Source organism: Melitaea cinxia, chromosome 3 (assembly GCF_905220565.1).
Source record: "Melitaea cinxia chromosome 3, ilMelCinx1.1, whole genome shotgun sequence".
NCBI lineage: Eukaryota > Metazoa > Arthropoda > Insecta > Lepidoptera > Nymphalidae > Melitaea > Melitaea cinxia.
In genome coordinates, this window is record NC_059396.1 from 17,166,549 (window position 1) to 17,187,269 (window position 20,721).

The 20,721-nt window shown below is 36.1% G+C and overlaps 1 protein-coding gene across 1 annotated transcript; it reads right to left on the reverse strand.

Moving 5' to 3' along the window:
* Positions 1-1,777: 1,777 nt before the first annotated feature.
* Positions 1,778-20,610, reverse strand: LOC123669636 (tyrosine-protein phosphatase non-receptor type 23). Its single transcript, XM_045603233.1, has 22 exons — positions 20,237-20,610; positions 19,960-20,162; positions 19,346-19,668; positions 18,866-19,039; positions 18,158-18,444; positions 17,854-18,044; positions 16,735-16,879; positions 16,256-16,487; positions 14,269-14,468; positions 13,759-13,891; positions 10,644-10,847; positions 10,227-10,385; positions 9,873-9,959; positions 8,093-9,802; positions 7,930-7,949; positions 7,363-7,821; positions 6,731-6,874; positions 6,167-6,295; positions 5,843-6,024; positions 4,856-5,040; positions 2,757-2,879; positions 1,778-2,333 (listed from the first exon to the last, which is right to left on the reverse strand). The coding sequence occupies exons 1-22, from the start codon at positions 20,321-20,323 to the stop codon at positions 2,110-2,112; spliced, it is 5,601 nt and encodes a 1,866-aa protein (XP_045459189.1). The 5' UTR covers positions 20,324-20,610; the 3' UTR covers positions 1,778-2,109.
* Positions 20,611-20,721: the final 111 nt, after the last annotated feature.

Genomic DNA, 20,721 nt, shown 5'->3' on the forward strand with positions numbered 1-20,721 from the left:
GACGACGACCGCTCTGGTGTAGTGGTGCGAGTAGTCGCCCAAAAACAACGACGGTTTGCGGGTTCGATTCCCGTTCGGAATGGAAATATTGGTATTTGTAATTTTGTATAAATATTTCTTTCCGATTTGGATGTCTGTCCTTGTGGGTCTTCCCACCGTACCCGGAGAGCATGTTAAGCCGTCGGTCCCGATTGTTATTATAAATACCTGATAGCGATCGTTACTCATACTAGGGAACATTTCCACCAACCCGCAGTGGAGCAACGTGGTGAATTAAGCTCCAATCCTTCTCCTACATGGAGAAAAAGGCCTATGCCCAGTTGTGGGATGTTACAGGCTGAATGCAATGGCTAGATAAGATTTAATTTGGCCTGTATATTTCAAAGCCGCAGTTGGATGGTTATCCCTTCATCGCTCGGCTTTTTAAGTTCCAAGGTGGCAGTAGACTGTGTTATCCCTTAGTCGCCTCTTACGACACCCACGGGAAGAAAGGGGGTGGCTATATTCTTTACTGCCGTAGCCACAAAGCTTAACTTTTCAACTATAATAATGTTTTTGTATTTAACTTATCTAACGCATTGGATTCCCTGTAATGTTAGATATAATTTTTATGCATTAAATAAATCAACTTTGCCATTTAACTTTTTTCGATAGAAATTATAGTTTTTCCGTAAATCGTGTTAAGCCTTTATTCACCCATAAAATTTTGCTAATTTTATTTACCGACCCCAAAACGCCCATAAATAAAATTGTTCATCCTATTCTAGCCGTTTTTTTTTTCCTTTTTTAACCTTTTTAAGGGCTTAAGCCTCGGCCTAATACATGGGGACCGAGCTTTCGCACTATAACTTTAATATTGTATTTTTTTCATATCAACACCGGAATAAAGAAATGTAACAATTTTTTTTTTAATATTTATTAAAGTCAATACATAATAACAGCAGTCTCTAGAATTACCATAATATTTTATCTTACATTCAGCCAAATACATTTTATATAATGATAAGGAATAATTTAAAAGATACGTTACACGCACGTTTTATTTGAACTTAAAGTTGTTCGTCATAATATTCTATAAATTAAACTCTTATAAATTTAATACATGACATAAGAGATAACATTTGAAAAATTATTAAATATAGCGTGCACAGAAATATGATAAATTTTTGATGTGGTTTTTAATATTTACTTACAAATTCGCAATGTGTATCAAAAAGCTAAAATATAATATAGTACGCATACAACGAATATTAATATTATACAATGCGATACACAAAGATAGGAATGTAATTTATTTTTAATTAAGTTTGAGTTATTAGTTGAAAATATTAAAGATGAATTTATTGTAACAATCAATTAAGTTTTAAGCAACGTTTATTTCAATGAGCGAATTTTTAAATATTACATGTATTCAAGTTTTCACATAAAATTAATTTTAATTGTGATTTTTTTATAAAATGTTTAATATCACTTAAAATTAATTTCAATTACATTTTACCATACGAATACGTTTTGAAAACACTAATAAAAAATGTTTTTTATTAGACAGTTGAGCTAACTATTTATTATAAATGAAATGAACATCGGAATGAAAATAAATATTAAATAATATCTTTGACATACAATATATTTGACTTAATTGTAATATAAAACACAAATCAGTTTAAGGTTCTATAATACAATTTTTACCGATTAATAATTATCATGGATTTTTTTTTGACATTAAAAATTGAAGTTATTTATTAATCTAATTATTTTTAATGAAAAACACTTTCTTGTATAAAAACTACAAATTTAATTCTAAAATACCTTCATTTTTAAATTTTTGGAACGAATTTAAAATTATAGAATAACTGTAATATCCTTAACGATTTAGCTTTGATACGAAAGAAATTTATTTTAAGACTTCCCTAGAGGCGTAACATCATCATTGTGTCACAATGGTACTTCAGTAGTTTAGTGATTATAATCATCAGTACTCCATTATATCAACAGAAACGTGCTGCAGTCTAATTAGTTTCCGAGTTAAAATACATCTATATAAATCAAGTACGGTACAACTTATGAAATTAACATATCATGGGTAAAAGTTTAACAGAATCCTATCATCTACTTCTTCTTCAAAGACCACAAGGGGTCTAAGAAGTTGAGGGGATCTTTCATATCTCCGCTCTTGAGGCCAGGAGCCTGTCGCATTTCTTCGAATGACTCCCGTGAAAACTTCCCCTTGCTTGTAGCCGGGGTGGCTGAGGGGGCCGGGGAGGTGGGCACGGGGGGTAAGACTGAGGCCCCGGTCGCGACGGATACAGCTTCCCCGTTGAACATTGTTGTACCTGTTGAGGTAATGGGTATTATTGTATTTATATTATAAAAAATATATAAATTATATTTGAAAAATACGATTTTACATCGAATGTACTTAAAAAAAGAGACAATATTTCACCACTTTTTAAGAATAGACAAGACTTAATAATTTTTATTGCTTTTCTATGATTATTTTTAGTAACAGTTAATTAAATAACAAGTTTAATAAAATTCAAAAAACAACTGTTCAATTCTATAAATTATCTTACAGTACATATAGTTGAAAAAGGACATTTGAACTTTGTGTGAACTTTTGTTGACCTACTTCCTCACACTACCTAAAGTACTGCTTCAAATTTTAAAAAAGTTATTTCCTGCTGTATACTAATTCAATAAAAATAATATAATTATCGTGAACGTTTATTGCATTTTTCCCCTAAATTTCAACATACCTGAACAGAGTACTCCCTGCGCATAAAACAACACAGTTCTATACGCGTCCGCTAAGTACTTAGTGTCTTCTAGAACATTCGTTCGATGCTTGTACAAGTTTATACAACCCTCGTCCAACATTTCTGTGGAAAGGGATAAAATAACTTAATGACAAAATAAATTCACTTAATTTATATAAATTAATATATGTTTAAGAGCCATTTCACAATTTTTCGCTCTGCAAGTTTAGGTAAATTTGGTCGAATCGCGCGAGTCGTACGAGCCGCGCGATCTTTGTGCTACTTGGTAGTGTGAAAACCAAAAAAACCATCTTGATCTTTTTCGAATATGTAATAACAATTAATAACTATGGTATATAATGTTTTTTTATATAATTAATTTCTTAAAATTTTCAAGTAGGTTATATAACAACAGTCAATAAATTTAAAATAAAAATAAATAGTCAATTTTATGAAACATTTTTTTTTAAATTGATTAGGTTTTTGAGTTTACGTATGAATCTTATATTTACGATATAAATAAAATAGCATTTTATTATGCTCCAGAAAATCTGAATGTGAATGTTAGTTTCATAGTTTTGGATGCAAGTAGACCATCAAATTTTCCCGGCTTTCATTTTTTTATAAACTCAATGACACCGACAAACATATTTATTAACAAATAATAAGACAAACAGATTTAAATGCCTATTTGTATTGATAATGTGAGAAAAAGAAATTTAAATTATACATTTTTTTACAGAAATTATCACTATATTATTTTACATTAATTTACGCATATTTTTCATTTTTATGAAAGTATCAAATGCGGTTTATTGCACTATAACAAAAGTCGCTTGGCGGATCTTACCTCTAAGAACGCTGGCGCTCGACTGATTTACTATTACTGCATTTGATGCGTGGTATTACATACATCTTTTTATTTTTAATACAAAAGGTTTTAAAACTAATTCAAAATATTTTTTTTTTTTGTTGGATGGAAAAAATCTGTATTATGTATCAACAAAAACATATTCCACATATTACTATATTTTTTTATAGAGTTTTAAGGTAGAGGTTATTGAAAAATAGACTATATATATAGACTCCAAAGTATACATTTCGACCGTTTACCCAGGGAGGCGGCTGATGAAAAGGTTAATAATTTTCTACAACAATGTAAATCAAAATTCTGATCCATTATCTTACTACAACAAAGGTTGCTCCATTATATTTCGAAAATATAAATTATATTATTGCATCCAATACTGAGATTAACGACGACAAAATATTACAATTTCACAGATTGTTAACGATTTTTGTGATATGGCTCTTAATGGAAGACAAATAAAACACGAGACTATTTCATTTTCTTTAGATAGTAAGATGACTACTTCAAAGGTTCTCAGACCCTTTGATCATAGCTGAAACATAGCTCACACTAGAAGTGCTAAAGTCTTATCACACTATTCTAGACTTCTAGTGATTTCGTCATTGATTTAACTAGACTCGCCTAAAAGATTTTTATTTTTTTTGTCAGGCGACAGACACTTTCCGCTGAGCCTCAGGTCGCCCGCTCGCAGCTGGCACGTGGCCAGCACGAGCAGCGCTAAGAGCGCGCTGCGGCCCGCGCCGTGCGCGCAGTGCAGGCAGGCGACAGACACTTACCGCTGAGCCTCAGGTCGCCCGCTCGCAGCTGGCACGTGGCCAGCACGAGCAGCGCTAAGAGCGCGCTGCGGCCCGCGCCGTGCGCGCAGTGCAGGCAGGCGACAGACACTTACCGCTGAGCCTCAGGTCGCCCGCTCGCAGCTGGCACGTGGCCAGCACGAGCAGCGCTAAGAGCGCGCTGCGGCCCGCGCCGTGCGCGCAGTGCAGGCAGGCGACAGACACTTACCGCTGAGCCTCAGGTCGCCCGCTCGCAGCTGGCACGTGGCCAGCACGAGCAGCGCTAAGAGCGCGCTGCGGCCCGCGCCGTGCGCGCAGTGCAGGCAGGCGACAGACACTTACCGCTGAGCCTCAGGTCGCCCGCTCGCAGCTGGCACGTGGCCAGCACGAGCAGCGCTAAGAGCGCGCTGCGGCCCGCGCCGTGCGTGCAGTGCAGGCAGGCGACAGACACTTACCGCTGAGCCTCAGGTCGCCCGCTCGCAGCTGGCACGTGGCCAGCACGAGCAGCGCTAAGAGCGCGCTGCGGCCCGCGCCGTGCGCGCAGTGCAGGCAGGCGGCGCGCAGCTGGTTGCTGAGGCGGCCGCTGTACGTGACGTCCAGCACGCGCGACGCCAGCAGCACCAGCGGCGAACACGAGATCCTGACATTGCGACAATAGATATTACTCCAGACTTGAGATTTGAATTGTATACTATTATTATCGATTAGATTGATAACGAAATTTAAAAATTTTGAATTTTAACTGAGGTGCTGCTGTGCCCAGCAGGAATTTCCTGCTCAAAATATGGAGCAGCCCGACTGGGGTAGTACCTCGACCTTACAGAAGATCACAGCTAAATAATACTAATTTCAAGCAATGTTGTGTTCCTGCGGTGATCAGAGCTCCTGGGGAGGATTGGGGGCAGGGTCTGAAACGCGCTTGTAATGCTTCTGGTGTTGCAGACGTCTATAGGCTACAGTAATCGCTTGTTTGCCGACTTGATGACATTAAAAAAAAAAAAAAAAAAAAAAAAAAAAAAAAAGTAGCCTGTAAAACGAATAATGGTTTATTTTAATAATATTCAAATCTGATATGAAAAATTCGTACGCTTTAACGAAACCGTCACCATCAATATTAGAAAATATTAACTGTGCCCGTGACTTCGTCCGTGTGAAATTTGACAAAAAAGTTTATTTTTCGCAAAATAAATTTCTAAAATAAAAGTAGTCTAAATTACTCCTTATTACATCAGCTATCTGCCAGCGAAAGTCCCATAAAAAGCCATCGGTCCAGCCATTTCAGAGAATAGATGGAACAAACAGACACAGACAAAAATTATAAAAAATGTTATTTTGGTTTATGTACCATGTATTTATGTACCCATATGCATTTAGCAAAAAGCGCTTATTTTATTATTACAAACAGATACTCCAATTTTATTTATTTGTATGCATATACTTACTTGGCTGGAAAAACATTAATTTGATAATGTGTGACTTTCAATACATTCTTTCCTTGACTAATCGTCAGCTGCCTTTCAGTCCAGTGTACTGTGCAGGACACCTCTTCCAATGTCACACGGAGGCCGTCAGATAGGTCTAATGATTGACCTTTTGCCGTTGGCCAGTAAGCATTACCTTGCATCTATAAAAAAGTAAAAAGTAAATTAATAAATTATTATTAATATCTTTTCTAAAAAAATTAAAATCACTTCACAACAGATAATCGAATAAAAGCCACACTTCTTACTTTAAATCGTTTAAAAATACTTCCATCATATCCATACCTCAATTTCAGTCAGCAAACAGACGATACAAGCGATCTTGTTTTCGAACATCGCCTTCCAAAACACCTCATATTCGAACTCCTCGGGGCACTTTGATATCACTAGTGGAATGCACCAGGATGCTAATTGCTATAAACGATAGATATTGTTATTAGTTAAATGTCATAAAGAAATAGGCTATAAAGCATCTTGCTACGATTCCTAGCAGCCGAAGGGTCTTCAGTAGAATAGAACCTTAAGGGAAGCCTAGTACTAAATATGCTACAATTGAATAAGAGAACCACCTTACCCCCCCCCCCCCCCCTGTAACTTAGGAGGATGAAAAATAGATGTTGTTCGATTCCCAGACCTACCCGATATGCACACAAAACTTCATGAGAATCGGTCAAGCCATTTCGGAGAAGTTTAACTACAAACACCGCGACAGGAGAATTTTATATATTAGTTTAATTATATAAAGTTGGTAAAAAGAAAATATGCCAATATGGCTTCCGTTCAGTCATACTACGTTTTTACCTACTACTACTAGTAGATGTGTACATTATTAGTTGCCTAAAAACGTACCTTATAATATGAGGCGTTGAAATAAGCATCCGGGTCGGATTTGAGTGTTAACCTAGAGTCGTCGTAAGGCACTACTTCAGCCACTATACTTCCTTTGGTATGCTTCATTGCTATCGACTTAGATCTTTTCATATTTTCCTTTGCCTAAAAACAATAACACTTTGTAAATATAATAAGTAGGGACATTCTTGCAAATATACAGATATCAAAGATCGTTCTTGGATATCCTAAAATCTATGATATCAGGTATAATGGTATAGTCACATCATCAAAACATCACTAAAGCCTATTGCAGTCCACCGCTGGACATATGCCTCCACAAGTTCGCGCCAAAAATGGCGTGAACTTATGTGTGTTGCCCATAGACACCACGCTGGGCAGGCGGGTTGGTGACCGCAGGGCTGGCTTTGTCGCACCGAAGACGCTGCTGCCCGTCTTCGGCCTGTGTATTTCAAAGCCAGCAGTTGGATGGCTATCCTGCCATCGGTCGGTTTTATAAGTTCCAAGGTAGTAGTGGAACTGTGTTATCCCTTAGTCGCCTCTTACGGCACCCACGGAAAGATAGTGGGTGGCTATATTCTTTGATGCCGTAGCCACACAGCTTAATGGTATAGTATTAAACAAAAACTTACTTGCATATCTTGAAAGCTCTTCCATTTTGAATCTAGGACTGTTAGTCCGATAGAAGTCTTATTTGATAACGAATCTGTAAGTATTTTTAAATTCTTCAACTCCTGTGTAAATTGGTTTAATAAACTCGGGTCTGAAAATAAATCTCTTTTCGCTGGTCGCTCTATTACTTCCTCTTTAGGAACTGGTTTTACGACAGGCTCTACTTTCGTAACAATATTTTGCTTGAATATGGCCTTCTCCGAAATCTGGGGCACTTTAATTTCTGGCATCAATGGTTTTTGTTCAACTGAAAAATCTATATCGGATAACAGGTCGAATGTCGACAGTTCAGATTTTTTTTCTTCCACATTGGTAACTGGTTTCGTTTCTGGAATTTCTTTTGGAGTACTTTCTACGGGTGATACGGGAGGATCATTTGAAGGTGCGGTTGGTGTTTTCTGATTGGAAATTTCATTTGTCTGATAACTCTGATTGGGAGCATCGTTTGACTGACTATTCTGGTCAGTTGCCGCAATTGGCTGGGAATTGAACTGTTGATCTTGGCTTGGAGTCTCATTTTCCATGACATTTGCCTTTGAAGATGATGCTGAAAAGGAATAAAGTAAATAAAAATCTCAATTCTTTTCTAAGTCATTTATTTCCACAAACAGTTTACAATATTTGACTAACAAATTCACTACAGTACACATTATGAGAATACATCAAATTGAATATTTCACAAAGTCTTACCTTGATTGTTAGCAAAAGTAACACTGGTGTCCTGCATCTGACCAGACTGCATGTAGGTCGAATTATTCACATTGGCACCGTAATTCGTAGTTACTTGCATAGCCTGATTTGAATTATTAAATTCGGTTGCTTGATTTGTATTGGTCAAATAACCGTATGGTAAATTAAAATAGGTTTGTCCATTACTCGGGTCAGTTGACGGCATTTGAGGAGCCTCAGATGGTGATTGTACTGTATTGCATGCACCAGCACTTGTGTACATTCCTGGATTACTCCAATTAGTTTCGTTCTCTGACTGTGGATTTACATTCGTTTGTCCATAATTTGAGTACGCATTTTGTGACCCGTAATTATAGTCGTAATTTTCCGATGTAGCATTATAAGTATAGCCAGGATGATTTTGGTACATTTGTCCATAATTCACGCTTGTCTGGTCGGTAAACTGTGTACTTGTTGGTTGGAAATTTTGATCTGCCACATAATTTGCACCAGAAGTATAGTTTTGATATTTTGGAATATTTGAAGACAAAGCTTCTCCAGTTACATGTGACTTTATAGGTTTATCTAATGCATCTATTTGAGACAAATTCGGGTCGATGTAACTAGTAGGATTGTTTGTAACACCGTACGTTTGTCCAACACTGAAAGTAGGAATACTTGCATTTGTTGTAGCTGTGACAAGGTTTTCCGCATTTGTATACACATAACCTTGAGATATAGCATTAGCATCTGTAGAAGAGTACGCATACTGTTGATCAGAATACCCAGAAACGGCCGGAACAGTCCCCATAGAACTGGGCATAGATACTGGGTTCATAGAACTCGGAATAGAACTTGGAACATTTTGCACTGAGTTGGCAAAATTTTGTGTACTAGCTGGTACATTTGGTATAGTATTGGACACATTAGGCATAGAGTACTGTATGTTTGGATTAGGAATATTTTGTGTTTGATTTGCACTGTTCGGAACTGAATATTGTAAGTTAGGTTGTTGATTAACAAAATTCTGGCTAACGTTAGGTATGGCTTGGCCGTATTGTGCCATTTGGTCAGTATACGAATTATTCATATTATTTCCAGGCGGCAACGGCGATTCCACTATGTTTGTATTGGTGTTTTGTCCGGCGTTACTGTATGTCGCCATATTTGGTGTATGTGATTGAGGATATTGCACACTATAATGCGTTTGCGAATATTCACCGCTGTAATTACTGACTGGTTCTGCTTTGGGAGCAGAGACTTGCATTGCAGCAAAACTTGCGTTAAAATCTTGATTCACTTGATTATATTGCGCTGCATTAGGATCAAATGTATTTCCCATTTGGTTTGTCATATAGGGGTCATTGTACACGTTATATTGATTAGTACTAGGGTTTACATTTGCTTGATTCATATTGATATATGGAGAACCATTTTGCGAATCCGTAACTGCAGTGCAGTTGTTTTGCGTTGCGGAATAATATGGATTTGTATATGTTTGTTGTTCAGGCATCTGAGTTGAATATTGTGGTGGAGTATATGAAGAATAGCTATAATTATCTTCAGGTTTGCTGAACTTGGTCATTGGATACGCGTAACTAGCTGCATATGGATCACTCTCAGAAGGCATATAAGGTGTTGTGTACTGTCGAGCGTAGGGGTTCGGTACGTTTTGAACACCTTGAGGCATTACCACGCCGTCTGGTAGGTTCGGTTGTATCACATCGGTGGCTGTAACAAATATTTTTGTTTTGATTTCAAGAATAAACATATATATTTACTATTAAAAATATATATGTACCTTCGGAACCCACGGGTGTCGGTCTGACTGACGTAGGATATATCGTCTCAGGATAATATGACTCACTAGGTATTGGTTCAATTTGAGCTGAAAGGTATTGTTATTTACATTTAATAATGTTAATATATAACAATCATACTTGACAACACAAGGACAAAATTATATCCAAAAAGACCAAAATAGCATAACATTTGAAGTCGCAGCGAATATTCAAAAACTGTTAGACAATTTCAGTGACAAAATTACTTTATTAGTAGAGTTAGAAGCATCGACTTCTAGTCAGAAAATTTACAAGAGAAATTTCTGATAATTTGCCTTGAAGCTTAACATTAATAAGATTGGCGAAATACTCACCCTGTGGTGCCACTGGGGGCCTAGCGAGAGACCTATTTTTCATATAGGGCAAATAGTCTTTCAGTTTCAATGTCCCTCCACTGCTTGGCGGTGGCACTGTTGTAAGGACTTTTGCGGCTTCTGACGCTTTAGGGGCCGCTGAGGACACAGGAGTGGGAGCTATAAAGCAAATGTTAATAGATTTAAAATAAGTAAAAATGTCAGCCAAACCTTTGTCTTTAAGAATTTTATCGTACAATACTCACTATAAACATAAAATTTAAAGATAAAAACAGTTTTGCCAGAAGCGGTAGTATTTTAAGACCTATCAAAATCAATAATTTATAATTTTTAAAGCAACTTTGTTTAATAAATTTGCTTCAGGAGTTTTTTTCGACGTAACGAAATGAATTTTTTTAGTATTTTAGGAGGCAAAGCACATAATAGAAGGTAAGAAGCAAGCAGGCGGCTCACCCTTCTGCGCGGCCAGTATCTGCGCGCGCTCCTCCTGCTGCACCTGGCACACGGCGCGCAGGCGCGCCAGCAGCCCGCCCACGTTGTGCGCCAGCTTGCGGTAGAACTCCAGCCCCTTCTGCGACTTGCCCAGCAGCTCGGCGTGCGTGTCGTACGACGTCACCAGCGCTAGGAATGTGAGAAAAATATCAACTATTTTTTATTTGTTTAGTACAAAGAAGGTTTCGTGATATATTTTAATGATTACGATTGTAAATAATATACAGGGTGTGTCGTAAATAGTGGATAATCCGTTAACTGGAGGTAGCCCAGATGTCGATCTTCAAGAAAATGTACTTTTTATATCAGGATTGCCAACACTGTGAAAATTATGAATATTTTTGTGTTTTTTCAAAAAATTCCTACCGCGACTTTTAATTTGGTCATAATTTTTACAAATTAAGGTATTTTAGTGTACTTTTTATTTTATTTTACTTGGGAATACTTGTACTATCTAATGAAATTACTATTTCTGGCATAATATTTTCTAAACTTATAAAAATTAGCGTTAGAAGTTATTTTTATTTTTCTTCGTTACTTTTTGTCAAAATTTAACCATTGATTGTGAAAAAAAAAATATACGACACTAGAATTGCCCAGTATTTAAAAAAAATACTTAGTTTGTGTAGTTTCTAAAAAGGTATAACAATTAGTACTTGACAAGCAAAATTACTTTGTATGAGCGAAAGAGCTTATGACGGTCGGTAAATTCGTTTTGTGTCATTAGCATTTGTGTTAGTTAAATGTGCAAAAAGAAAAAAAAAAACAAAGGTTTTTATAATAAAAACGCATTTATTACATTACAGTAAATGTTCAAAATGCCCTCCATTAGCAGCAATGCAGGCTCGGCATCGCCTTATAAATGATCTTTTGATACGGCGTGCATAGCCTGATGCTTCAATTTCACCAGCGGCTAATTGCACACGTGTGCGCAATTCTTCGACTTTGGACACTGCTTTATTGTACACTTTTTCCTTAATGCATTCCCAATAAAAAAAGTCCAGGGGGTTCAAGTCAGGCGATCGTGGCGGCCATAAAATTGGACCCAAGCGCCCAATCCACCTATTTGGGTATGCTTCATTTAAATATTCCCGCACCCGAACAGCAAAATGCGCGGGACACCCGTCATTTTGCAGCCACATTCCTTCTCTTGTCTCAAGTGATAAGTTTTGCAGCAGCTCAGGTAAATTATTTTGTAAAAAAATTAAATACCCTTCAGCATTTAATGTCGCTGGCAACTCATATGGGCCTATTATTTTCCCACCAACAATTCCCGTCCACAAATTTATTTTAAATTGTTGCTGTGCTCTGTCTGCACGTATCAGCTTCGGATTTTCAAGTTGCCAACTGTGTAAATTATGTAAATTTAAAAATCCATCTCGCCGGCACGTCGACTCATCTGTCCATAAAATTTTGTCGAAAAAATTTGGATCTTCTCTTATTTTTCGTAACATTATTTGACAAAATGTTACTCTGAATGGACCATCTCTTGGCATCAAAGTTTGAACCTTTTGGTAATGGTACGGATAAAGTTGGTGTCTTTTTAAAATCCTATGTACAGATTTCTTCGGTATACCGGTACGTCTTGCTATTTGACTTAAGGATGTAGAAGGGTCTTCTTCAACCAATTCTAGCACTTCGACTTCACTGTGTCGTTGAGGCCGTCCTTCGCTAGCTCTGCTTAAGCCAGTCCCGGGAAATCTTCCTTCACAAAGTGAATTGTGCACTCGAATAAAGACACGGTAATCAGGATGCCGAACATTAGGATATCTTCTCCGGTAGAGTGCAGCAGCTCTACTGGCGTTGCCGTTGCATAAGCCGTAAATGAAATGCATGTTTGCATATTCAGTCGGTGTGTACCGAGACATGTTTCAGTTAAATTACAGAAAAAAGTTTCCAGCACAATTCACAAGTCCGTAAGAAAAGCCAAGTTGTCAAGATCACCGAATCCAATTCGTCCAAATCACAAAGCAAAACAGAGTCCAATATCAAAAAGTTGTAGGCGTTGAAAATACACAGTAAAGAAGAGCGCATGCGACGTATTAAATCACACTGACAAAGAGCAATATGAGCGTCGTATTAAACAAAGACCGCTGCTGTCTTTTTCACAATTGGTGAGTGTGATAGGGATGGAGCATTTTATTAGATGAACAATAGTCAAATAGTCCCTTGCGCACGCGGGGCGAGTGTGTATTGCTTTCTTTGTCCTTCTTTCACGTGTGTTTTAACCTTGAAATAACTGGTATGAAGTTAGTCGCAAGTCTTTAATTAAAATTAATTTTATAATTTTGAACAATTCTATGAGCTAGATTACGTTACACAATATCATTTTTTATTGAATAAATGATATTAATAAGTTAAGGTGCCTAAATTCGGACATAGACGCATTACGTGAAAAATCAACTTTCTGACCGTCATAAGCTCTTTCGCTCATACAAAGTAATTTTGCTTGTCAAGTACTAATTGTTATACCTTTTTAGAAACTACACAAACTAAGTATTTTTTTTAAATACTGGGCAATTCTAGTGTCGTACATTTTTTTTTCACAATCAATGGTTAAATTTTGACAAAAAGTAACGAAGAAAAATAAAAATAACTTCTAACGCTAATTTTTATAAGTTTAGAAAATATTATGCCAGAAATATTAATTTCATTAGATAGTACAAGTATTCCCGAGTAAAATAAAATAAAAAGTACACTAAAATACCTTAATTTGTAAAAATTATGACCAAATTAAAAGTCGCGGTAGGAATTTTTTGAAAAAACACAAAAATATTCATAATTTTCACAGTGTTGGCAATCCTGATATAAAAAGTACATTTTCTTGAAGATCGACATCAGGGCTACCTCCAGTTAACGGATTATCCACTATTTACGACACACCCTGTATAACACGAAACCTTCTTTAATTGAATAAATGTTAATATTAAAATAACATAAATACGCTCAAACTTTGAACTCAAATTTATCAGGTTTAAGATATTTTTACTTTACTGCCTGTGCAAGGCACTTTAAATAACGTAAAGGCTGTCGAGTTTACCATTTATGAGTCCTTCTCGTTTTCTCAGCACGTCCGAGAGCATCCTTCTCGAGTCTCCGTACGAAGCGTACAAAGAGGTGAGTTTGTTGATTATGTTTTCCTGGGCAGCTAAATTTTGTTCAATTATTTTAACCTGAAACAATAAATAAAAAATAATTTTGGTGAATACCTTTTGACGTTATTCGTTATAACATATTGCTATTACTAGATTTTTCATTATCACTAGAATGTATAACGAATTTTCAATAATTAGTTTTAAATATCGTCAGTGTGTGGCGCGACACGTGGGACACTGGTGGTGGGTGTCAGACACCCACCGCGGGCGTGTGCTTCTATCCTCGCTGTGACGTCGTCAGTGTGTGACACGATACGCGGGACCCTCACCAGGTGTCGGACACTCACCAGGTGCCGGACACTCACCAGGTGCCGGACACTCACCAGGTGCCGGACACTCACTAGGTGCCGGACACTCACCAGGTGCCGCACACTCGCCAGGTGCCGGACACTCACCGCGGGCGTGTGCTTCTCGAGCTCCTGCTTGAAGATGTCGTCGAGCGCCTCCCCGGCGCGCGCCAGCAGCCGCGCGGTGACGTCGTCGGCCGCGACGGCGGCGCGCAGCTGCTGCACGAGCGCGTCGCGCTGGCGCTGCATCTCGCGCGCCTTGCCCACCACGCGCCGCATCTCCTTCATCGTGTCGCGGTCCAGGCCCTCTGGGACACAAACTTCTAAATCACGTCTAATTCTATTTTGTTTCATATTTGTGATATTTGAAAACTGTTATGCTTGTAAACCAGAAGAACGAAATTAAATAGTATGGTAGAGCAGGACCCTTACTAAATAGATTTAAAAACAATACATTATATGCATTGATATAATTCGCGTCATGTAAAATGAACGCTGGCCTTCAAGCTGCGCAAAGGCGATTTATCGGTCTATTTGGTTGTATGAGGTAGGGCGCGGGGCGTGTGTATCACGCGCCGCATGCTTGCCGGTGTGCTATTGGTTGGACAGTTCGACGTCGACTCAAGATACCATCGTACACAAAAGTTTTAAATTACGAAATAGTTTTACATAGAGAAATGAAAAAAAATATTTATAACGTATAATTCGCGTCATGTAAAAAGAACGCTGGCTGTCAAGATGCTTAAAGGCGATTTACAGTATTGCCAACTATTGAAAAAAAAATATCCCTGCTGTCCATTTTTTTGGGATCAGTCTTATTTGGTAAACAAACCCCTGTCAATCGTAATTCACGTTTTTTCCGCTTTCCTCACTCACTTTCACAACACATTAGGTGACGAACATTTGTGAAACTCCATTTACTATTTATTTCACTAAAAACAAATATCAATTTATCATTTTAAATACATATATATATACTGAGGTAGGGCACAGCAGGAATTTCCTGCTCAAAATATGGAGCAGCCCGACTGGGGTAGTACCTCGACCTTACAGAAGATCACAGCAAAATAATACTGTTTTCAAGCAGTATTGTGTTCCTGTTGGTGAGTAAGGTGACCAGAGCTCCTGGGGATTGGGGATTGGGTCAGCAACGCGCTTGCGATGCTTTTGGTGTTGCAGGTGTCTATAAGCTACGGTAATCGCTTACCATCAGGTGATCCGTACGCTTGTTTGCCGACCTAGTAACATAAAAAAAAAAAAAAAAAAAAACATAAAAACGATTAAAATACGAATATCGAGAGTACAGGTAATTAATATTTTTGAATATGACATTTCAATAATTAAAAAAAATTGTTATTGCTTTTGTTTAAAAAAAATTTTTAATATTGTAAAGTGATAATTATTTTACGAAGCCGCGAGTGAAAGCCAAATTAAAAAATAAAACAGTAGTAGTTTCGTGCGCGAGTATACCCATGCGCAAACACACCCCCTCCAGTTTCTTTCAGCGTTGTTTTTCCATGGCGCGAGTTTTAACTACGACATAATAGTCTGAGGTACGAAATAGACATGATCTTCACATATCTGGATAAAAATTAAATAATTATCTTCTTCAGTGTGTCAAAAATAAATTGCGAAAAAGTTGGCAGTAAAATTCCTGGCCAAGCTATATTATATTATTTTAACAAACTCCTTTCAAACCAGACTTTTAGCAGGCAACCCTATATCATTGTTTTAGCAATGAAACAGAGCTCATTTTGATGTAAGATTTTTTATTAAACATGTGAGTGAAAGTAACTAGAACAATATATATTAATATACCTGTTTATACCTACCAACCTAGTAGTAATGCTTCATATTGTCGGTAGATATAAAATTTATTCTTTAAACTTATTGGTGCATTTTTAAATAAAAATTAATTTTACAATTGTGAATTAAATATAGCCTGGCCAGCATTTTTCAAGGAACTCTTTCGTATTTTTCTCATATACTAAAATAAATATGCAATAATTTTCAGATGGGTGAATTTCATCTCTCCTACTATGCATTCAATTAAGTTATAATTTGTTTCAAAAAGTACAGGGAAGTAATAACGTACCAATATTTTCGATACTTGGTATTTTACTCTGAAGTACATCAAGGGGCTGAGACAGTAGCTTTAAGTTGGCGATATGTAGCGTCATTGCTTTATGCAACACTTGGTTACTCTCATTGGTACGGGAGTGCGCCTCTTGGTACTTGTGGTACTCTCGAGATATCTCAGTCTGCACAATTGATGGTGGACGGGGACCCATTTGCTTTTGATACTCTTTTTCTTTCATTGTCTCTTCCTGTTTTCAAATAAAAATAATTTTTATAAACATTTATATAATTTATTTATTTTGCTCAATTTACGTGTCACACCATAAAGTTTTATACATACATATACAATATTTTTTCGATCGGAGGCCTCTCAGGCAAAAGAATTTTAAAAATCACTTGCTATAACTTATAACTTTTTTTGTCTGTGGCAAATAAAAATTAATTTTCTTACTATTTTCGGTTTTCAATGTATTATACACTATTTTATTAACATACCTGTATAAGTGTTTTAATCTCATTAAGTGAATGCTCCACATCGCTGATAATCTCTGCAAGACTGTTCATAGAATCAACAAGTGTTTGGATAATGTCCGTTTTCGCATTCATAGCAGCACACCTATCTACAATTTCTTGAGGAATCCTGCATGAACATTAAAAAATCATACATTAATATTTCTTAAGCCTCTCACACACAGGTAGACCACACACAGACACACACTACACTATCAGGTAGGTCTCTCTTAATCACAATTTAATAGAAAGTCAATTGTATATCATGTTATTTTAATGAAACTTATGAGAAATAAAAAAAAAATTACGCTTCAGCCTGTAATATCCCACTACTGGGCATAGGCCTCTTTCCCCATGTAGGAGAAGGATCAGAGCTTAATCCACCACGCTGCTCCAATGCGGGTTGGCGGATATATTCCCTGCTATGAGTAACGATAGCTATCAGGTGTACATGATAACAACCGGGACCAACGGCTTAACAAGCTCTCCGAGGCACGGTGGGAAGACCCACAAGGACTGCACAAACACCCAGACCACGGCAAACACCTGTATGGCCAATACAAATGTTTGTCATGTGCGGGGATCGAACCCGCAACCGCCAGCGCAACGGGTACAATCCATGGCTGTAACCGTTGCGCCAACGCAGTGTCTAAAAAAAAATTAAGCAGACTTTATTGTGTTTGATTTTTGTTTTAATCCGTTTTTTAACATTAACATTTTAATACATATGGTTAACAAACTGAGCTGTATTTGAAGAAGCTAGTCTTATTTAAATTGATATATCAGTTTTATGGTATCTATATCAAACTTTACAGAGACCTAAAAGGTTTCTGAAGGGACAAAAACTAAAAATAAACCATAAATTTATACATAGATAAACTTTAACAGTATGTATTAAAATGATTCTTTGTAATCTTTTATTAAAGTTGAATGACTGCTACAGAACTGATAATGATAATGACTTGATACCAAATGATAATCTTGGTTATATTTGTGTACTATATTCATAGTAGTGTTTGTATTCATCTCGTTAATTATAAGATTATTTTATCTTGTGACTCTATCAGTGATAATAGAAAAAAATATGCTATTTTAACAGCTTACTTTTGATCAGAATCCATAACATCAAGCTGATCAAGCTGAAGTGATGACATAAATTCTGTAAATTCAGTATTTTTAGCTTCAACTTGGGAAATAACACGACGTAGCAGCTTCGCTTTTTCCTCGGAATACATTGATGATGCTTCATGAGCCACCATTGGTACTAAGCGGGAAAATATATCTGGACCTGACACCTAAAATTTATACAAATATTTATTTACACTTGTTGATTTTATAAAGTATTTAAATATTATAGCATATGTTATTTCTAAATATATAACATCTTTTAAATAATTATATTACTAACCTCAGGATCATTGAAGTTAATAGCAACTGCGCTCACTAAACAAGCAGGCTTCAAATCAGACAACATATCCTTTTCTGGCACTTCTTCGTGATAAATAAACTCATTCTCATTCTTAGCCGCCTTACGTTTGCCTTCAACTACGTCATTAGTAAAAGTCAGTGCTTCCTGTGTTACTTGTACAGGTTCAATGTATTTTGCAAGCTTTCTTGCCTCTCCGAGTTTGTCAACAGCCTGCTGGTAGAATGCTACCCTCTCTCCCATTTTTTGCTGTTCTTCAGCATGCATACCTAAAAAATTTGAAAATATAATATAGCCTATGTCAACCACGGATAGTGTAGCTTCCCAACAGTGAAAGAATTTTTCAAATCAGTTCAGTAGTTTCTGAGCCTATTCAATGCAAACAAACAATCAAATCTTACCTCTTTATAATTAATACTATACATTTTCTCTTATTATTACATATTAAGTCAAGTCATTACTGTCATTTACATATGTGTATGAACAATAAAAAAATATTAATTTATTACTCAACTTTAAAATATGTATATGTAAATATAAATTTCTTTTTTCTTCCTTCATTTATAAAAAATATTGTTATTAAAAAATACTAATAAGAAATATGTACTTTATTACAATAGAAATAATTTATTTAAAGCAGTTTATACAGAGTAAAAATATACTTAGATAAATAAGGAATTACAAACATACCTTGATACAAAGAAACAACACAGCCAATGTAGTTCACTTTAAAAGACAAGTAACGGTACCAATAGTTGTACAACTTAGTTCCAATTATCTCATGAATATTATCTGTGCCAGTCGAAGGACCCAACAAAGCTAAAGAATTCTTGTAGAAATACATTACTTGTGTTGCAACAGCACCTGAAAAAAGACAGAATCTCTTATGAATATGTGAATAGTTCTAATCAAATAAAATTTCAATTCAGATTGGATACACAATCAAATTAGAGCAAGAATATTTTACAAATTAATTTTACGTAATACATAACAACATTACAAAAAAAAATTGTGCAAATTCATACCACAGTAAGTTTACCTTTTATTTGGAATGGATATGAATGATGAATAACATATAAATGAATTTTGACCAATAATTATTTTTTACAAATAAATATGTATTTTTATAAAGTTTATGCGTGTTCTATTGACATTTTTATTAAAATTTACCTATAACACTGGGTTTTCTTGTATCTTGTATACTTTTATCAAGAATACACTCTTGGGCTTGTGCAAAACATACTTCTTGCAATAATTTCAAGATATCCGAGGATACATCAGCACCAGGTGGTTGTGGATACTGTTCTCTAAGTAACTGGAATGCCCAAGCGGCATGTTGATAATGCTGACACGCCGATTTTAAACTATCAGCAGATGTTCTAGGTTCAGATGAACCAAGCTGAGTATGTAGTGCTCCTATGTTATACAATATACAGGCCATTTCAAATTTTATGTCTGCTAGAGAACAGCTCATGTTCGCATACAGGTCTTTCCTAAAAAGTCAAATTTATTATGATTTTAGAAATATTTTTTTTGTGTAAATCACAAAGAATTTTTAGTAAATTGTTTAAAAAATACTGTATTGAATATAATACACTATACTTTATTATAGTGTATCATAGTAAGTAAACAATATAATAGGTTAAAAAAAAATACAAAAGACCATAAGACACTGTTTTTGAATGATAAGAGTTATGAATCATAACAAATGCTTCTGTGACACAAATAACTTATGTTGTGGAAAATCAATATTTAGGCTTAATCTAATTTGGCTGTTTTATTACCAAGCAAAGGTGCAGGCGACGGGTTGTCCTTTACCCATTGGGAATCGGCTTTGGATAGCTCGTAGCTGACAAAAATATCTTATAAGGGCACTGAGCCCTGCCGAGTCAATGGTCGGTCTTACGGCGGTCGACCGCAGTCCTTCCAGCTGATGTATCTCATTTCCATAGCTATCTGGATCTTCTCTGTACGCCTCTGCTATGTACTAGAAAAAATATACAACGTAGTAGACAAAGAAAGTGAAGTAATAGATAACTAGAATCTATCCTCTACACTTACTTGTTTTAATTTCGGGCCAAAATGTGTATTTTCCGTGCTCACTTTCAACTCAAAACTTATGAGCGGTAATTTAGGAACAGCTTCCATGTTTTTCTATTTTTTTGTTTTCAACTTATTTTCTAATTAGAAACAATTTCATCATAAATTGAATTCCGTGATTGGATTTCTCTAATAATACACTGTCAATTTTTGTTTGGTTTCGATGGTAGAATCGTAGTCGTAGAGGTGATATTAAGTGTTGCAAGATATGTTTGAATTTAAAAAGCTAGGATCAAGTATACTTCATCCTTGTTAAAAAGCATAAAATTGTTATAATAAATAATTTCAAGTCAACTTCAAGTATATAAATATTATCTTATTCAAAAAGGCAAACAACAAAAAATTATAGTGAGAAATAAAGAGCCTTTATTTTTTTTTTTCTTACTTCTCAGTTATAATAATTAGTCAACAACAATAAAACCAAAAAAAGAACAATTTCCATTGTC

Bases quoted from the DNA above. Each gene is read 5' to 3' on its own strand.
- LOC123669636 (XM_045603233.1), bottom strand. From the start codon at position 20,323: ATGGAAGCTGTTCCTAAATTACCGCTCATAAGTTTTGAGTTGAAAGTG. The intron at 2,880-4,855 runs GTAAGTGTCTGT...CCCTTTCCACAG, and splicing joins GGGCGACCTGAGGCTCAGCG to AAATGTTGGACGAGGGTTGT. The intron at 2,334-2,756 runs GTATGTTGAAAT...TTACCTCAACAG, and splicing joins GCAGGGAGTACTCTGTTCAG to GTACAACAATGTTCAACGGG.